The sequence below is a fragment of the Bombyx mandarina genome, chromosome 15 (assembly GCF_030267445.1).
Source record: "Bombyx mandarina strain Sakado chromosome 15, ASM3026744v2".
NCBI lineage: Eukaryota > Metazoa > Arthropoda > Insecta > Lepidoptera > Bombycidae > Bombyx > Bombyx mandarina.
This window is the reverse complement of record NC_143221.1, coordinates 316,671-337,816: the sequence shown is the minus strand read 5'-3', so window position 1 is coordinate 337,816 and position 21,146 is coordinate 316,671. Positions and strand designations below refer to the sequence as shown.

Genomic DNA, 21,146 nt, shown 5'->3' with positions numbered 1-21,146 from the left:
GGGAATATTAAAATTTACTTATTTTTTTGCAAGGTAAAAATAAATAGATTAATGTGTTACCAACAACCAATTGAAACATAAGGAAACATTTTCACATTTTTAATAATAACATTTTGGTAGTGCTCACGTCAAATCTAACCTGAAATCTGAGGTTCACCCATAAACATGAACGCAAAACTTTGCTTAGAAACTAAACATCAAAATCAGCACCTATATTCTATTTCTAATACCCTTATCCACATAAACAATAAAATTTCTTACTATTTTAAGCGTCACGGTTCTTAGGTTATAAAATGTATGTAATGTTTTGCTTAATCATAAATATTACAACCCCCCTCCCCAAATTCACCTATTGAATGTTAGAAGCTGGTAATAAGGCGAGCCGTCTGTAAGTCACGCGAATCGCTTGTAATAGGGGATCCCGTGCGTAATTTCGGGATTTACTAAAGCGCGGCAGATACAGGGCGGTACCTTGTACCCAGTTAAGGACCTCCACCAAATATGAGCCCCATATATATAGCCGCCCGTCAAGGATAAAGGATCAGCTTAGTAAAAGAAAATTGATCATAAGAAATTCTCGATCAGTCAGATCGTCAGATTAAGATAGGCCGAGAACATTATATAAATGCTAATAAGTGTATACCTATTTCATTAATCCGACAATTTGAGTGACGTAAAGAAAGGGGAGGGTTACGTCATAATAATTCAAGGTTATCGAAAAATATATAATCTGACGATTTCCATAAGCCAAAGTAACAAAAATTCGTAAAGTTTAATGCGTGCAGTCGCGTACTGCGTTCCGGCGTCCGTATTCCTTTTTTATGTTATAAATACAAGTATTCTTAAAAACACACCCTTTTTTATTTTTATGCAATTCCGGAGCTTTTCATTTAGGTATAAAGATGTTTTATTCCATCGTCATATTAAGCGAATTAGTCCAAATTATCGTGAGATTAAGAGACAGCACGTCTAGAACATAAAGATGAACCATATGTATAATATATATTTTTTAGATCAGATCATCAGATTTATATATATATCTGATGCGCTTGAGTATTTCAAAATGGCGAATTTTTTGCACATTTTAATAATAGCCTCGAGTTTGCGTAACATCCAAATCGTCAGGTTTTTAAGAGCTTTCAGGTTCATTTAACATCCCCTAAGAAAATCTGACCGATCAAAAGGTATACATTTAATAACAATTTTTTATTTTTATCATCTAAGCTTTGCAACCCAATAGGTATCTTGACGCTCGAGTAAGTCCCCATTTAGCATCGTGGGCTCCCCTACTATTGTCTAAAGGTATGGTTTAAAAGTTAAACCAGATCTTAGCTTAAGCTACATAGCAATAAGGCAATATCGGCTTGAAAACTTGTAAAAATATTAAAAATATAATCAAATCGTAATAATCGGCATTTCGGAATGTGCAATAGATACATTTGTGACTTTGTTTCGAATCCAAACATTTAGTGGCAGATCGCACTATAGCGACAACCGCGTGCAGTGTGCTTAGTGCGAGTTTTTTAACGTTCTCGATAGCGTAAAAGTTAACTCGAATTTTTATGGAGTTGGAACTATTTCCCTTCGTTTGGCACTAGGTCTAGAAGATCGAGAAGTTAAAAAACTCGCACTAAGCACACTGTACACTTGTAGACGCCCTTTGAATGTTGATTAACCATACACATTGCATGGATTTTTCCTGATTTTTTTACATGCATACTTAACATACGTAAAGATATAACTAGTCAGGTCATAAGTATTGTCACACAGTAAAAACTTTTCTTTTAGAATGCTGGTCACAAAAAAGTTTATTGAATTCGAATTTCGAATTGTTCATGAAAATAAAAATGTATACTTTTAGAATTTTTCTCATTTTTAAATATGGAGTGGACGCTTAAAGAAGACCGTGTTGCAGTTATTGCGCTGCATCGTTGCGGTTACGCGCCAATTCAAATTTTTAACATACTGAAAAATTTTATTATAACCAAAAGATTCGCTTATCGTACCATCAAACGATACAATGAAGACTCTAGTGTAGATGACAGGTCAAGAAGTGGTCGCCCTCGGTCTGTTTAATAATAATAAATAAATAAATATTTACTAACAATCACGCCACGTTAACTGGTCCCGTGATAAGTTCGTAAAGAACTTGTGTTACAGGTACCAGATAACGGATATAAATGTAAGATTTTTATTATACACATACATATATTTAATATACATCCATAACCCTGGAAAAGACATTTATATTTATCATACAAATATCTTCCCTTGGCGGGATTCGAACCCGCGACCCCCTTGTGTAGTGACCATGTCACTTACCACCACACCAGACGGCCGTTAAACTCCAGCAGTGATAAAAGCTGTGAAGGCGCGAATTCAAAGAAATCCCAAACGTGAGCAGAAACTGTTGGCCCTTCAGATGGGGTTAAGCAGAACCACGGTGAAAAGGGTGTTAAATGAAGACTTAGGGCTTCGGGCATATCGATGAAAAACAGAACATCGTTTGAATGCTCGTCTAATGGACCTGAGATTGAAGAGATGCCGCGCTTTGTTGAAGCGGTACGCGGGAAAAAAATATCGGGAAATTCTTTTTTCGGATGAAAAATTTTTTACCGTAGAAGAGAGCTACAACAAACAAAATGATAAGGTGTACGCACACAGTAGTGAAGAAGCGAGCAACCGTATTCCGCGTGTCCAACGAGGTCATTTTCCATCTTCGCTCATGGTATGGTTGGGAGTTTCTTATTGGGGCTTATCAGAGGTACATTTTTGTGAGAAAGGTGTAAAAACGAATGCAGTTGTGTATCAAAATACAGTCCTGACGAACCTTGTGGAACCTGTTTCTCATACCATGTTCAATAACAGGCACTGGGTATTCCAATAAGATTCGGCGCCAGCTCATAGAGCGAAGAGCACACAAGACTGGCTGGCGGCGCGTGAAATCGACTTCATCCGGCACGAAGACTGGCCCTCCTCCAGTCCAGATTTGAATCCGTTAGATTACAAGATATGGCAACACTTGGAGGAAAAGGTGTGCTCAAAGCCTCATCCCAATTTGGAGTCACTCAAGACATCCTTGAGGCAGCCGCCGATATTGACATGGACCTCGTTCGTGCTGCGATAGACGACTGGCCGCGCAGATTGAAGGCCTGTATTCAAAATCACGGAGGTCATTTTGAATAAACTTTAGTGTCATAAGAATCTATGTTTTGTTAAGTTCATTTTGGTATATAAATGGTTACATAATGAATAAACTTGTTTCAATTATTTTACATTAAACATGTGACAGAATTTATGACCTGACTAGGTACATATATATAATTTTACACAATTACTAAATTAAAATATGAAAATTGTATTCATGAACCAAATTGGTGGCAGGCCTGTTTCCATCGGTTCTGTGTGCTTAGTGCGAGTTTTTTTAACGTTCTGGATGGTGTAAAAGTTAGCTCATATTCGTATGGAATGGGATCGTTTTCGTACGTTTGCCGCTAGGGGAGCTGTTCAAACTGCATACAAAAATGGCTTAAGTTTTAGAACGAGAACGTTAAGAATCTCGCACTAAGCATACTGATGGTGTCGATGATTAAAACAATTGAGAGCGAGGTATAGGGTTATGTTTACAGATATCTATCTATTTATTTGATAAATAAATGGCTTTCAAGTGACATCAGTAGGGCGTTATAAAAATACAAAAAATAGTTGAGAGCGTGACCGCAGTACATTCATGCACCCAATAGTCAGTTCATAATTTGTTAGCAAATCTCTGCTTAGCTACTGATGCATAAAATGAATATTAGGTTTGCTGCAACATAGTTCAATATTCATGTAAAATGTAACAAAAAGATTTGTTTCCAAAATCTCACAATTCTCGTCGAACTCTTTTGGTCAAATTGTAGCGGTTATTAGTTTGTCAATAAATAAATGGACCGTGAGGAGACAAGATACACGCTCTGTTAGAGTGGAGTAGCCTCGCGGGACCAGACCGGTGTCGGCACTGCGCTCGCGGCGTGCATACATCCAGTATATACCTACGAGAAGGATGGGGCGGAGGTCTAACTGGGACATCGGAGTTGGGACGGAATTAAATTGACCTTATTTTTTGAGCCCAGGGCTGAAAATGTGTACCCGAAAATCTCCAAGCATTCTGTATACAAAATGTAAATACGATCTTATCCAAAATCTTTTTGTTACATCTGTTATTTAATCTACGGTTTACATCCGTTCGGTCCCTTTACATATTTTATCCAGACTTTTAAACGGATTGAAAATGCTCGTCACAGGGATCGTTTGCGTTACAATAACTATGCTAACGAAGGTTTGTGTTGTACTCGCACTGCTTCGAAATGCCATTCGACGTGTACGACCAACACGAAGGTTTAAACTATTATGAAATTTTACAATAAATTATCGTTTTTGAACTGGTTTTGATGATCGCGATAGCTTTGTTCAAACTACCATCAATTACAATCATATTATTATCAAGAGATTAAATAAATACTTTAATATTTGACAATAAGACAACAAAAGTTTGACTTAACAGCGCAATGTCAACGAACCCGCGTTTTTTTTAAATTATCATTTAGAAAAGTGAAACTCCTTTGAGCCTAGTCAAAGTAAAAGAGTAGTATCGAATTTTATTCTATACGTGTTTTAAACGGAATGGAAATTAGTCCTCTCTGTGTAGTCATAGGAGTTTCGCTTTTGTAACGCGAAACAGCTGTTCTATTTTTTTTATAAAATTCGTGTCATCGTACATATCAAAAATACAAAGTAGTGAAGTAGCGAGTGTCGGACGAGCGTGTTGCCTAGACAAACAGGTACCTGTAGAGCAGCGTGGCCGCCACGCCCAGCAGCAACGGCGTCAGCCAAGAGCTCCAACTGCCGCCAACATTGCACATTAGATTAGATTATATCAATCGAACAATTATCCAGAAAAACAAAAATACTCAAATTAAAGATGCAGTGCTTCTGTGCTCATCTAAGGTTTACACGTTTTTTATTTATTTTGTTTTTTTATTGCTTAGATGGCTGGACGAGCTCACAGCTCACCTGGTGTTAAGTGGTTACTGGAGTCTTACTGGACTAACAATAGGTCCACCAGTAAATATATTGAAATGATTAAACTGATATAATGAATTTAATAAGTTTCCTATTTAGAATTGCGAGTTGAGTTAAGACCAAACCATATATACTTAGTCTGGCCATAAATACTGTTACAATTAAAAATAAACAAAATATTACATTTGAATTTGGAATCTGTCATTTTTATATGATTACTCATTGAATTTTCTCAGTTTGGCGCCAATACATTGTACAATATTTTGCGATATTAAAATGGAGTGGGTGATAAAGAGAACAGAATCGCTGTGATTGCATTACACAAAGCAGGTGTGGAGCCAAATGCAATTTTTAAAACTCTCCATACGCTTGGTATTAGTAAAATGTTTGTGTACCGGGCTATTAATAGGTGCAATGAGACCTCCTCTGTTTGTGACAGAAAAAGATCTGGCCGCCCACGTAGTGTTCGTACGAAAAAGGTGGTCAAAGCAGTAAGGGAAAGAATTCGAAGAAATCCTGTCCGAAAGCAAAAGATTTTATCTCGGGAGATGAAGATAGCACCTAGAACCATGTCGCGTATTTTAAAAGGTGACTTAGTACTTGCAGCCTATAAGAGACGTACTGGTCATTTCTTAACTGATAATTTAAAAGAGAATAGTGTGGTAAAATCGAAACAACTACTGAAGCGGTACGCAAAGGGAGGTCATAGAAAATTTTTGTTTACGGATGAGATTTTTTTTTACAATTGAGTAACTTTTTAACAAACAATGACCGTATTTATGCTCAAAGCTCTAAGGAAGCTTCCCAATTAGTCGACAGAGTACAACGTGGGCACTATCCGACTTCAGTGATGGTTTGGTGGGGTATTAGCTATGAAGGAGTGAATGAGACATACTTTTGTGAAAAAGGTATCAAAACATCGGCACAAGTGTAGCAAGATACCATTCTTGGGAAGGTAGTGAAGCCCCTTAACAACACCATGTTCAATAATCAAGAATGGTCCTTCCAGCAAAACTCGGCGCCAGGTCATAAAGCTCGGTCTACGCAGTCTTGGTTGGAAAAGTTTCGGACTTCATCAGAGCTGAAGACTGGCCGTCGTCTAGTCCCGATCTTAATCCGCTGGATTATGATTAGTTTTAGAGAGTACAGCTTGCTCTAAACGTCTGCCTAAAACAATCCGTACGATTGGCAGTGAAATTTTTTCCCATGGAAAGAGTGCGTGCTTCTATTGATAACTGGCCTCAACGTTTAAAGGACTGTATTGCAGCCAATGGAGACCACTTCGAATAAGCTTTTTATACTTTAAATTGTTTTATATTTATGTATTAAACTAACACACTGAAAAAATAATAAATGTTATTTGCAATAGAATTTTTTTTTCCTTTGTCTCAGTATTTATGGCAAGACTAGGTAATAGTTAACACATTTTACAACAAGCGTGGTTGTTACATAGTAGGTATCGTCAGTAAAATTACTTGAATACAGAAATCAAAAATAAACTATCTTTGTTTGAATATAATTAGTAGAGATGACTGAGGGAATGATGTAATGATTCCAAGGGTCGAAGTGGCGGGAATTTGCCCAATTAGTATGAATTTGAGATAAAACTACTGGCCGATAAAGCATACACATTTGACAGACATTTAATAAAATAAAAATCAAGACTGCACTTTAAATGTCTTGGGATTTTGTCTTGTATTGAGTTGGAAAGTTTTTGTTCATTTTGTCAAAGTCTTCCCTTTTTGACTGACCATATCGTCACGCGCAGTGAGGATTAGAAAATACTATATTGGTACATACTTGACATGAGACTTTGAAACTGTGAAACAAGTTTTGACAAACAACATCAGTCGTCCATGACCACGAAAACTGTCAAGTGTTGGGATCCTCGAGTCGGTAGCGTCGAGTGAGGCTCTGTGTGCTTAGTGTGGGTTTTTAACGTTCTCGATAGCGTAAAAGTTAACTAAAGTTTGTATCGAGTTGGAACGTTTGCCAATAGGGACGTTCTTCCAACTGCATACAAATTGAGTTAACTTTTACGCTATCGAGAACGTTAAAAAACTGGTACTAAGCTCACAGGTCGGAGGTCAATTAAAGAGAGAAGGCGAAACGGGTTCAAAAATATCGGGGGAGTTCGCCAGCGCAAGTATACTTCACTTTTTTTTTATTCCTACCTAGCTGAGAGCCTTGGGAGGCTATTTCAGCGTAACCTTAACTAGTAGGTGAGCTCACGGGGCTCAAACCTGACGACGTTGTTAACACGAACCCTAGCAAGAGCCGTGCTTCGCAGCATCTACCACCGGATCGGAAACGCGACCCACTGAGAAGATCCGGCGAGAAACTCAGTGGGCTGTGTCTGAGAGTTAATTTACTCGGCGAGCCCTTCGTCGCAAGCGACGGGTTCGACGAGGACGATGACCGGTGCTTGAGGCTTGGCGTACCATCAATGTAGACTTCATAAACAATAACTTGGCGGTTAAACCTTTTTTTTATCGAATAATTGAAGTTCAATTTAAATTAACAATAATTAAATTTTTAACAAGAATAAAACTCAAGTGTTTTCTTTTTATAACCTTATTATCCGAATTGTGGTCAAAATGTTGAAACACTAATCTTTTTTTTTTATTGCTAGATGGGTGGACGAGCTCACAGCCCACCTGGAGTTAAGTGGTTACTGGAGCCCAAAGACATCTACGACGTAAATGCGCCACCCACCTTGAGATGTAAGTTCTAAGGTCTCAAGTATAGTTACAACGGCTGCCCCACCCTTCAAACCCAAACGCATCACTGCTTCACGGCAGAAATAGGCAGGGCGGTGGTACCTACCCGCGCGGACTTACAATAGGTCCTACCACCAGTAGAATCTTACTACGGATTATAAAATAGAAGCGAGATTAAAGTGTAAATGTCATTTGATTCTCGTGTCGGTAGGTACAGCTCGCAACGGGCTGTGTGCACCTACATGTACATTTATCTGAGAATATGTTACTATTTTGAGCGGAAAAGTTCAATTGAAGGTTATGTTGAAGATAAATTTGTAGCGACGCATCTTGTAATAAAAACATATGACCTGTGTATGCGGAACATTGACGTATTAAAAACCGAATGTTTGGTGACTTTGAAGATTCGATTGCTACTTTTGTTTGAGTCTGTGCGTCTTGGGTTTTTATATATCAATGATGCAGAACAACAATTAACGGCAAAAACATTTAACGAAGCGAATATAATTTTTATTGCTCCATTGTCTTTTAATTTTTTATTTCATACAATTTTTAACCAATTTATAAGCAAAACAATGGGAATTACAAATTTATCTTCTGAATCAGTGCTCAGTGCAGCCCGCTAGTTTGTTGACGCTAAGTAATGAATCGAAAATAAAATAATGAATAAGTTGTAGAAGGATGAGGAGTGTAAAATGAAAAGTCAGAAAAAGCACATGTATCTTCGTCAAAACAAGGAGAAGGAACATAGAAATGAAACTAAATGAGATTTGTGCGATACACTTTATTACATTCTTACGAATACTTACGAATACATAAAGATCAAATATACACGTAATGAGCACCGAAAAGACTAGGCGTGGCATATAAGCAACTTATCTCATAAGCGATATTCTAAATACACTTCATACCATGGATCCAAGCAATATATAAATTTTATAACTACATTTTATCCATGAAAATTTTAATGTTAACATTTAATTGTAGCCTCCGGTTTTACTGTAAATGGTCTTTTTTACTACATTATGTAATAATTGTAAGTGTACGAACGTTCAGAGCCATGTGCTTCTAATGACGGTGTACTGATAAAGTGTTTTGTTTATCCAATTTTTCATTTAAACGAGAATATCTCTGTAGGACGTAGTTTCTTCTAGATTTATTCCTTACGAAACGGGAAGATTATAGTACTTCAGACGCCATCAGCGGTAATCTTTCAAAAACCAATAGATATATTAATATCCCGTACAAGGATTTCAAGCAACGAAAATATATTAATAAAAATTGGATAATCAAAAACAATTATTAATGAAGAATGGAATGTTCTAAGAGAGACGAATTTAGTCTTTTATTTTTAGTTATTCGACTTGAAACGTATTATTACGTAAATGGACACAGCCATAGTTGATTATAATATAAACATAACTATTATAATAATTAATTAATAAATGTTTAATATGAGCAGGTATAATACTTATAATGAGATTATAACTTGAAAATATAAAAAATAATGTAATAGGAATATAGTATTCTAGCAGCATTGCCTCTAAATAAACTGACACCTTTACTAATATACTGGGACATTCTCGAAATCACAACTGGAGTAGGGTACTTGACTGTAAGAGGAACGGATTGTTCTGAAGCAATGCTGAAGGATAAAAATGATTTTCTTAACAGTTAGTTATGATAATCACAACTTCACAACGCTTAAAGTCAACATTCAAATTCCCTTCTTTATTGAATGTTTATGTTGCGATGTAGTTGTGCAGTGAGTTGACACGAACGACGAAAACCAAATAACAGGAACGAACATACAAAACTGATTGTCACCCTCTAGTATCCATCATTTTGTTCATTTGGCGCCATTAAGATAAACAGCCCATATTTTATGTTATGCTATAGCATCTCTTATCGCTGCGTCGGGTGAAGGAGTAGAGGTCGAGCGCGCCGCCCCCGCTGTGAGACACAGGGCGAAGTCTCTATTGTGTCGGGTGACGGTTGTCGGCCCCCCAAGTTACCACCAAAACCATGCAAAGTTATAGATTTTGCCTATGTTTAAAGGAAACCTTTTTCAATGTGAAAAATACTGGCGGGCTATATTTTATTCAATGCAAAACAGTTAACATACTTCTAGTCGATTTTGTTGTATACACGACGCCCCACTAGGAGCTCTAGACGCAGCTCGGCACGCGTCGGTCAACACTAAGCAAAGTGAATCTTAAAGGCTTCGTCAACCGTACCGAACGCGTACTTAGCGCGCGTCAGAGCGTTAGACTGACGGCGCGCTATGACGCCGAGATGAGTTGTACTACTATGGTAACATACAGTCAAACAGAGCCCCAGCGCTATAAGTACGCAACGCTCTGTCGCGGCGTTAGGACGCTTTGACGTCAGGCGTTGTAATTTTTTACAAATTTTATTTTAGCTTCCGAGTGAATGTGTATTAAAATACTGGATAATGCCCGAAAAATTGATAGAATTAGTTAGGAAATACCCACGTTTATACAATGCCACATCTGAATCACTCGACATCTTAATACTTTTAAATTTTCACACTGCTATCGAAAGGCACTATGATTTGGCGTTACGTTGCGTCAAGGAGCGTTGCGCTCATCTAGTCAATGTGTGTGACATGTATAGAGCGCGACGTTAAAACGCAGCGCTAAGTACGCGTTGTTTGACGAAGCCTTTAGTTCGTACGGTATGGGTTCCCGTTATTTAGCTATAGAACGAGTATGTACAAGGCGCGCGTGTGGGTCCGCTAGTTGATTACGCACTTGCCCTGCTCCTGCGCCTGCTCGTTGGTCCACTGCGGGCTGAAGCCGGCTCGGGTCTGCACGCGGTCGCTCTCCACCAACTCCCCGATCTTGTATTTCTTCATCAACGATCTGAAAATTAAAAGCAACTTCACCGATTTGTTTTGTGTTAATGCGGGCCAATGTCCAAGAGTAGCTCGAGATAAAGAAACATAAAACTCCAGCACAAACACACAAACTTTATGTAATCATTATATTATTAGTCTGTTTTTCTTAACTAGGGGAGAGTTGCTAAAGATAGAAAAACAACAATGGAAGTTAGAGGAGGCATATGCCAATAAGCACACAGAACTGAGAGGCATTCTGTAAAATATAAAAAATTCAGTCTAATGACTGAAAGTCTAAGGACAAAAGGCAAAATCTGTCTTAAAGTTGTCATGTAAAATTGGATTCTGAATAGATTTAAAATAGTCTCTAATAGTAAACAATCTAGCCTCGTCTTCATATTTTACCGAATATTACAGATGGTTCGGATTAGCAAGATCACACGTTAATAATGAGCCATTATTTTTTTTTACAAAAAAATGTTGCTATTGTTTTAAACAATTCATGGTCATCGTGTTGTGCGTTTATTATTTAAATTCACCGCGTCTGCTGTCTTCGTACGCCCAGTTCAAGTTATAATTGTTGCAGCCACGAAAACATTGTAAGTAAATTTAACTGGGCGGTGGCGATAGTTGACAATGAGAATAAAATGACATACATAATGTTCCACATTGCCCTATCATGATATCAACATGAGGGCGCGCGAGACCCGGCGCGCCGGTGTACCAACTGCATACAAATTTGCGTGAACTGTTACGCGATCGGGAACGATAAAATACTCGCACTAAGCACACTGGCTCCACAAATTCGTTTCATACCATTGATTTTGGAACGTGTATTAATTTAATTTACTCAAACATCGTCATTCGGATAACAAACGATAAGGTTCGTTAACTTATCTATGGCAATCGATAATTTATTAAGCTGATTTCACAGCGCATATTTCTCTTGCTCGGTTTTGACTTATCGTTTATTATCTGCCATAAAACCCTCTCCTTTAGAGGAAATCTCCATCGAAATATATCCACTACTGGGCATAGGTTCGTCATAATGATCGGTCCACTGTGCTCATGTTTTTACAAACTATATTAATGACTTATTTTCGTATCGCCGCTGATGTGCAGAGGACCTCATAGCCCGATACCAGCTGGTTACTGAAGGAGACAACACACACTGTCCACCTTGAGACATACAAACTGAAGTTGCCTTGTTAGAATTAGGTAAGCGCGATGTCCTCCCCATCTTTGATCATATTCTGCACGGAGCCTCACGATTTTAATAAACACGACGTCGATTTGTTCACGTTTATTTTTTATAATATGTTTTATTTTTTACACTCGAAAGCTGTAATTATAATCAATTGATAAGAGCAGAGATCATGACACAATTACCGCTTTTTATATTTAAAAATCGGCATCGGTTATAGTCGAACAATGGCTGACTGAAGAAACTATTTTACTTAAATGTGTCGCGGCATTAAGCGCGGACACTAAGGTTGTCGACCTTGCACACAGTGAAGGCGTTGAGTAAACTATTTCGTAGTGAAAATTCGTTAAAAAACTCTTACAGTAACCGACGTTGAGCAGTGTTCTTTAGGACTCATCAACTCACTGTTTTTTGTTTAATGCTTTAGAGGTACGAAAGTCATGAAAACCTCTAAGTTTGATTATTAATCAGAAAATATGAATATGAAGCCGCAACTTCTTCGGTCTACCGCTGTCGACTCTTTGCAACGTACTCCTCTACCCTCGTCTATTCACAATTAGAGACCATGAGAACGCAATCGCATGCTAAAAACACCACAAAACACTTTGTGTTTCTGATATGCCACATGATTGTCAGGTAGGATTTTCATTTCTCTGAAGCTCATTCCAGTTTCAGTTTTTACTGGTGGTAGGACCCCTTTTAAGTCCGCTCGGGTAGGTACCACCACCCTGCCTATTTCTGCCGTGAAGCAGTAACGCATTTCGACATGAAGTGTGGGGCATTCGTAATTATACTGAGACTTTAGAACTTATATCTCAAGGTGGGTGACGCATTTACTTTGTAGATGTCTATGGGCTCCAGTAACCACTTAATAAATAGGTGGGCTGTGAGTTCGTACACCCATTTAACAATAAAAAAAAACATCCAATAAATAAAAACACAATTAAAACTTGTAATACTCTAAATCAGTGTATCAGTGTCAAAATTCAAAAGGTACCTGGCATCAGAACTGTGGCTCACGTCCTCAAACGGCTCGGAAGCATCTTGACCTGCTTTCTCCAGAAGTACCTCTTCACCGCCAGGGTGCTGAAAAATGATCTCTTATGTAAATCAAACTCTATATTAAATTGAAGTCATCTCTTTTGTACAACGAACGTGCTTCTTTTTTATTGACACAACAAGCGTAAAATATAATGCGCGGCATTACAACTTGAAACGGCTTACTTGCGCTTTTTGCTATTCTACTTTTCGTTTAATCCATAATGGGTGACTCAATTTGGACGTGATTTTTTGTAATTTAGATGTATTAACGTGGCGATCGTTGACAAAATACAAAACAACAACAATAATGCACAATCATCACATCGAAATGAAGTTGCCACACAGACCGTTCATATTAACAACCTTGTTTTTTACTGCGTAATGATTACACATTTCATAATCGGTTTACATAGATAAATCAGAAGCAGTAGTCGCGAACCGCTAATTGCTTATTTTTTGAAGACTATTTAATTATCCGTAATCGTAACAACTAATTTATGTGTATTATTTATGATCGTAACTTCAAAATATATATTTTGCCCTACTTAACCGTTGGTCGCCTAAAGGATTATTCCAACTATGCGCGGACGGACAGGTGAGCTCACGGGGCTCAACCTGAGCGGACTCGCTAACACCTATCGAGTGTATTGGAATCGTTCTTGAAAACGTAAACACATGGTACTAAAACACCCAGAACCATATCTCGATAACAGTAAGCACTGCTTCAACGGTTCTTTGCGTAGTTTGTTTTATTATGATTACGGAGAAGCATACAGCCTTATCCGTCTCTCATGGGCGTCAATGCTGCCAGATGCATAGCCATCCGAGATGCTGCCTACACTGCGAACTGTTTTAAAATCTCGTCTGAAGAAGAACATGTCACAGCAATCATTAGACTGTGTGGAACACATGTTGCCTTCCTTTTACTTTAGTTTAAAACCTATTGACTTTGACTCCTTAGGTTAGCCATTCAAGCAACTTGGTACACGAGGAATGCAGATGAATGATGGAGAATGTAGGTATCTAAATTTCTAATCCATCCTCAAGTAAAGACAGCGTCAAAACGATACTTCATAACAGAAATAGAATTCTGTACATTCGTTTCTCAAGCTGTGGCTTTGTTTGTAACTGGATGGTCCAATCAAGAATTGAGATGTTAAACGAGCATGTAAACAGAAGCGCATTAGCGCTTAAATGAACATCGCTTTCATTAATCATTGGAGTCGGTTAGGTATTTGACTTCAGCCTTCTTGAACTTCCTCGTGATCCATTCTTGGCAGTAATATTGCTACAGTACCATTTCGTCACCGAACCTCTGGTTCCTCCTCTTCTTAATGCAGGTGGCGGGGTAGGTGTGTGATTTGTCGGCACGAGTTGGTACTGCTTGTCCTGTTTATTTCTGCCATCCATTGTTTTCCATTGTTCTATTCCAATCCATTATGAAATTCCTTCGGTCATTCGTCGGAGGGTGAGTCCCGTTAATTGTATATAGGTATATTATTCAATATAGGTCACAGCCATCGCTATGAAGCTATTGCATTCAAACACGAAGCGAAATGAAAAATTCCTCCGCGTCGGGCTGCCACCCTGCCGGATGAATTGAGGTCAGCTGTGTTATGTTGGAATTCCATTAATCCTTAAGTTAATGGCACTTGCAATAATCCTAGTTGAGAGAATATTGATGTGATAATCTATGAACGGTAAATTTATACGAATTTTTTTTTATTAAATTTTTCACTTATTATCGCGTTTAGCTATATTGCTTATATAATTCTAATGATTACAAATTTTATTTCCCGGGATACCCATGAGAGGATAATGAAGATGCCTACGTAAGGGAAAGCAATATTACAAGCTATATTTTGCCATTTCTTTGTAGAAGCAGACGTTGGTATCAATCCGTGCTAAATAGAGGCATACGAGATATACGACACATAACTAATTTTTTTTTGATACCTTCAAAACATACTTTAAAAGGCGCTCTTACACATTTTATCTCATTTTATAGTACTTATGGGTATTTATTTTAACAGTTTTGTGTAGACAAGTGCTAATTTAATCAAATAAACAGTTCGTCATACTGAGAGCTGTTGGTAAGATAGAGAAAGATAACAATTAAAACGATATTACGGTTTATCTCTTGTGCATTATTTTAGCTTTGTAATGCGAAAAAATTACAACAAATTTGGTGCATTATATAGATCTATGTCTATTGTTAATTTGGCCTGTTAGATAAAAAAAACTTACACAAGAACACGACTCATTGTAAGTTATAGTTAAAAATGTGTGCCAAAGCCGAACGTAATCATTGCGGGTCGAAGTTTACACATGAACCTTGACGTGACCTCGAAAACGCTTGTAGATGACAGATCTTCTGTTAGGTAGGTTATTACGACATACAATAAGCGTAATTTCATTACTACATTGCTGTTTCAGATGCTTATTGTCCGATCGTATGACGTATGATATGATAGTATCTACGTACTACATATTCATAACCATTGTTCTTCATTTTTTTAACTCATTTAATTACATATATGTAACATATACATATTATCACCACGAAACGTGATATAAATAAAAGCAGTCATCTCATGAGAAATAGGGTGACGCCAAATGTAAAATTATACGACGGACTCGCCACAAACAGTTCTTTTAATACGCTTTATATTAGCTTATCGTCCGGACTGATGTCTGTTGTCGCCGTCTACGAGGCCTCGAAAACGGGACCTGTCCCTCTTGTGGCTGCGCGTGGATCACGGGGGTTATACCCAAATCTACGCCTGCCTGTAAAGGTCTCAGCAGTGATGCAGGTTCAGCTCTGATTGAGCATGTGCAAGAGGGGACTAACCGCGTGCTTGAGCAATACCCATCTGTGGAGGTTGTGGTCCTTGGAGACTTTAACGCTCACCACCAAGAGTGGTTGGGGTCCAGAACCACTGACCTCCCGGGTCGGACTGCCTACGATTTCGCCTTGGCCTACGGCTTCTCCCAGCTGGTGACACAGCCCACCCTTGTCCCAGATATCGAGGGGCACGAACCTTCTCTGTTGGACCTTCTGCTGACCACGGATCCGGCCGGATACAGTGTGGTGGTCGACGCTCCACTTGGATCGTCTGATAACTGCCTTATCCGTGCTGTTGTACCGCTCTCTCGTCCTGGTCGTCGAACGACGACCGGGCATCGAAGAGTTTGGAAGTATATGTCAGCAGATTGGGATGGATTGCGTGAATTTTACGCATCCTACCCATGAGGGCGGTTCTGCTTTTCCTCTGCTGATCCTGACGTCTGTGCGGACCGTGTTAAAGACGTGGTGCTCCAGGGGATGGAATTGTTTATTCCCTCCTCTGAGGTGCCCGTTGGGGGTAGCAGTAGACCCTGGTATAACAATGCCAGCAGGGATGCTGCACACCTCAAGCGGTCCGCATACGTGGCATGGGATAATGCCAGGAGACGTCAGGATCCTAACATCTCAGAGGAAAGGCGGAAATATAACGCCGCATCCAGGTCCTACAAGGTTATTGCCAAGGCGAAGTCGGAGCACGTTACTAGAGTTGGCGAGCGACTAAATAGCTATCCCTCTAGGAGCCGTGCTTTTTGGTCACTCGCCAAAGCTGCAGAAGGAAACTTTTGCAGGTCTAGTCTCCCACTACTGCGCAAGTCCGATGATGGTTTGGCCCATAGTGCGAAAGAGAAGGCTGACCTTCTGGTCAAACTCTTCGCCTCGAACTCGACCGTGGACGACGGGGGTGCCACACCACCGAACATCCCCCGGTGTGATAGCTCCCTGCCTGAGATCTGCTTTACGCAGTGTGCAGTCAGGCGGGAGCTCCAACTCCTGGACGTCCATAAGTCGAGTGGACCAGACGGTGTCTCCTTCGAGGCGGCGTGCTTGCTCGCCGGGGCGCCACCCTGGGATCTGGAGGCGGAGGCGTTCGCTGCCGATTACAAGTGGCGTAGCGATCTCCACTCTAGGGGGGAAGGGCGCCTTGGCGAAGGAGTAGTTCGAGCGCGGAGGCTTCAATCTCGGCGGTCCGTGCTGGAGGCGTGGTCTCACCGCTTGGCGGACCTGTCGGCCGGCCTCCATACCGTCGAGGCGGTCCGCCCGGTTCTCGCGGACTGGGTTGGCCGCGACCGCGGATGCCTCACCTTCCGGCTGACGCAGATGTTGACCGGCCATGGGTGTTTTGGACGGTACCTTTTCAAGATAGCCGGAAGGGAATCGACGGCACAGTGCCACCACTGCGCGGACCGCGACGAGGATGACACAGCGGAACATACATTGGCGCGTTGCTCTGGATTCGACGAGCAACGCGCCGCCCTCGTCGCGGTCATAGGAGAGGACCTCTCGCTGCCGCGCGTCGTGGCTACGATGCTCGGCAGCGACGCGTCCTGGAAGGCGTTGCTCGACTTCTGCGAGTCCACCATCAGGGAATATTGTTATTGTATACCTCAAAAAAAGCCATGTATATTATTACACTAGTGTTAAGAATTCTTGTACGTGTTTGTATTTTAAGAGGCTTGAATAAATATTATTATTATTATTATCTCGCAGAAGGAGGCGGCGGGGCGAGAGAGGGAGAGCTCTTCCCTTTCCGCACCGATCCGTCTCCCTGCAGTGGTTCTGAAAACGTGCGCCTCTGAGCTGACGCCTGCGCTAACGCGTTTGTATCGCCCCTCTTATTGCACTAACAGGGTTCCGTCTTCATGGAAGACCACCCACGTCCACCCTATCCCCAAGAAGGGTGACCGGTCGGACCCATCGAGGCCTATCGCAATAACTTCCTTGCTTTCCAAGGTGATGGAGCGAATAATAAATATACAACTCCTGAAGTATCTGGAGGATCACCAGCTGATCAGTGACCGACAGTACGGTTTCCGTCACGGTCTCTCAGCTGGCGATTTTTTTGTATACCTTACTCACAGGTGGGCTGAAGCCTTGGAGAGCAAGGGCGAGGCTCTTGCTGTGAGCCTTGATATCGCGAAGGCCTTCGACAGGGTCTGGCATAGGGCACTTCTATCGAAGCTACCATCTTACGGAATCCCCGAGGGTCTCTGCAAGTGGATCGCTAGTTTTTTGGATGGGCGGAGCGTCACGGTCGTTGTAGACGGTGACTGCTCTGGTACCATGACCATTAACGCTGGCGTTCCACAAGGTTTGGTGCTCTCCCCCACGCTTTTCATCCTGTATATCAATGACATGCTGTCTATTGATGGCATGCATTGCTATGCAGATGACAGCACGGGGGATGCGCGATATATCAGCCATCAGAGTCTCTTTCGGAGCGTGGTGCAAGAGAGACGATCAAAACTTGTGTCTGAAGTGGAGAACTCTCTGGGGCGAGTCTCCGAATGGGGTGAATTGAACTTGGTTCAATTTAACCCGATAAAGACAGAAGTTTGCGCGTTCACTGCGTAGAAGGACCCCTTTGTCATGGCGCCGCAATTCCAAGGAGTGTCCCTGCATACTTACGGGAGTATCGGGATACTTGGGGTCGACATTTCGAGCGATATCCAATTTCGGAGTCATTTGGAAGGCAAAGCCAAGTTGGCGTCCAAAATGCTGGGAGTCCTCAACAGAGCGAAGCGGTACCTCACGCCTGGACAAAGACTTTTGCTCTATAAAGCACAAGTCCGGCCTCGCGTGGAGTACTGCTCCCATCTCTGGGCCGGGGCTCCCAAATACCAGTTTCTTCCATACAGAAGAGAGCCGTTCGGATTGTCGATAATCCCATTCTCACAGATCGTTTGAAACCTCTGGGTCTGCGAAGAGACTTCGGTTCCCTCAGTATTTTGTACCGTATGTTCCATGGGGAGTGCTCTGAGGAATTGTTCGAGATGATACCGGCATCTCGTTTTTACCATCGCACCGCCCGCCACCGGAGTAGAGTTCATCCATACTACTTGGAGCCACTGCGGTCATCCACAGTGCGTTTCCAGAGGTATTTTTTGCCACGTACCATCTGGGTATGGAATGAGCTCCCCTCCACAGTGTTTCCCGAGGGCTATGACATATCCTTCTTCAAACGAGGCTTGTGGAGAGTATTAAGTGGTAGGCAGCAGCTTGGCTCTGCCCCTGGCATTGCTGAAGTCCATGGGCGACGGTAACCACTCACCATCAGGTGGGCCGTGCGCTCGTCTGCATAAAAGGGCAATAAAAAAATAAAAAATAAATAAAAATATTTACTTCATTTTGCAACAACTAGTTTAACTTCTTGTAAGACCAAAACAGTATTCAAACTTACAAAAAAAATCAATATTCTAGTCACAGTGACAAAAGGTTCGGCTCGGACTAATTAATTTTTCACTTTTCACTTTCTATGTGGTTAGTACTACTCTATTTAGAATGATAATTTTTTCCCACTGGCTGGTCACAAAACTCTTTCCCCTCATGTCAAGATATTTTACCTTTTGGGATACCCTGTATATACACAGATATTCAATATTCACATGAAAGGAAGCAACCTATTTGTCACATTAATGTTTGCCTGATGTGGGAATCGAACCCACAAATCATGACCCAGAAGTTAAGAGGCTCTATTTACTGTGTCACTAACTAACTATTCTAGCCTTTAAGGGGCTCTAACTACTCTAACCAGTTGATATCATACTAAACTTTTACTTTACTAGTATTACAAATTATTAAATACAATTATTATAAAACTATTCAATTACATTCCTTAAGATAAATATTGAGTCGCTGATATTCTGCAATTGCAACATTTATAAGGAAAAAGTTGTAGAATTCAAGTATGTTATTTTTTTTCTTGCTAGGTGGGTGGACCAGCTCACGGCCTATCTAGTATTAATATGGTGTTTTTGAGTCAAGCAAAGATTTAAGTGCATTCTGAGATACTTTACACGATCAGACTGCAAAGAGCATTACTTGTGGACAGTTTCCTCATCTTATAATGAATTTTATATACATTTATACATATTATTACATAGATTCGGAAGCACTAGCCTGCATTCCCTGATTTACTATACGAGAAAGTATACTTCGACCATTATACTATTTCAAATTTAGAACTATATTTAATAAATAGACCAGAATAACTTAGTGCAAGGTAGTAATCGAATTTACCTCGAGGAGGAATTTTGTGACGTCGTAGACTTCGTTGTGGATAATTAGTACGGCGTCAGCACGCGTAGACCGGGACTTCAGTTCTTCGCGCGTGAACAATTTCATTTCACCTTCCATTATTATGTTTATTAATTTAAATTAAATCACTACGCTACCACCAATTTGTTTATAGCTTCAGATATATTTCTGAATAGTCAAATGTAAAAAAGCGATCAAATTGGAAATGAGATTTTTCTAAAGAGTCGCACGTCGGCACTTTATGTACAAAACTTCTACTCTACCGAGTCCGACGGACAATTTACATATGACAAGAGTGACAACGTGACATGAATTGACAATAGTAGTAGCTCTATTTTCCAACTGGAAAGCCAGAGGTATCATATCATACAGCCTAATCTTTTGTATTATTTTTTATGAAAAATTATAATGGAGTGAAATTAAGTTGATTAGTTATATTTGAAACATTAATCAATTGGCATGAAATTAAATGAAATGAGATGAGTTGACACGACATTACAGATCCATCAGATCCAATAACAGTTGCATTAGACGCCTTAAACTCTAACACTAGGCATAGGGACTGCTAACCGTACTCTTCAAGCTCGGCACAGAGTTCGATGTGCAACTTAACCCATGCATCAGCCCACTGTGTTTCTCGACGGATTTTCTCAGCAATACGCTATTCTGATCCGGTAGTAGATTCATTTGCGAAGCAGCTGCTCTTGAGTTGTTAGGTCTCTTTTGGAGGAGCTCGGGCAGCTGGTATGAAATCCATTATCTCTACTATTTTTCCCGGTCCTTAATATATATAATAATATATATATAATACATACATAAACATCATACTGTGGAAGAGTAGCCCGGTCGGCGGCATATCGTTCTGAACCCGGACTTAAATCGGATGTCGGGGGAAAGAGTGTCGAGTCGAGGAGAGTCGTTTAGCGGGTAGGGTCCTAAATTCCCGCGGTCCGCTTCTAACATCTGCAGACTGGTTCCACATACGTCGCGCGCCCAGGCGCGAAGATTTCGTAAGAGCTTCGGCCCTCAGACGAAAAAAAATACGAATATGTTAATCGGTGTTCTTGACAACATCATCAACAAATTCATGTTGTGAATTTAGTAGCCTAATCCTATTGAAAGAAATAGATCGAATTTTGAACCTTGATGATGCTA

General features: G+C 40.3%; 1 protein-coding gene across 2 annotated transcripts; it reads right to left on the bottom strand.

Moving 5' to 3' along the window:
- Positions 1–50: 50 nt before the first annotated feature.
- Positions 51–20,288, bottom strand: LOC114247738 (cytochrome b5). Of its 2 annotated transcripts, XR_016324273.1 has the most exons (5): positions 19,974–20,288; positions 12,846–12,934; positions 10,559–10,669; positions 3,315–4,884; positions 51–1,741 (listed from the first exon to the last, which is right to left on the bottom strand). XR_016324273.1 is itself a non-coding variant. In XM_028180762.2 (4 exons), exons 1-4 carry the CDS (start codon positions 20,088–20,090, stop codon positions 4,812–4,814), a joined length of 390 nt encoding a protein of 129 aa, XP_028036563.1. In that variant the 5' UTR covers positions 20,091–20,288; the 3' UTR covers positions 51–4,811. The 2 variants fall into 2 exon arrangements, 1 of the variants encoding a protein (XP_028036563.1); XM_028180762.2 differs by having other exon boundaries at positions 51–4,884.
- Between the last annotated feature and the right edge of the window lie 858 nt (positions 20,289–21,146).

What these genes read in the sequence shown, in the direction of transcription:
- LOC114247738 (XM_028180762.2), bottom strand. Translation starts at nt 20,090, where the DNA reads ATGGAAGGTGAAATGAAATTGTTCACGCGCGAAGAACTGAAGTCCCGG. An exon ending in TCACAAAATTCCTCCTCGAG is followed by an intron (nt 12,935 to 19,973) that starts GTAAATTCGATT and finishes ATCATTTTTCAG; the next exon opens with CACCCTGGCGGTGAAGAGGT. An exon ending in CAGGCGCAGGAGCAGGGCAA is followed by an intron (nt 4,885 to 10,558) that starts GTGCGTAATCAA and finishes TGTTGGCGGCAG; the next exon opens with TTGGAGCTCTTGGCTGACGC.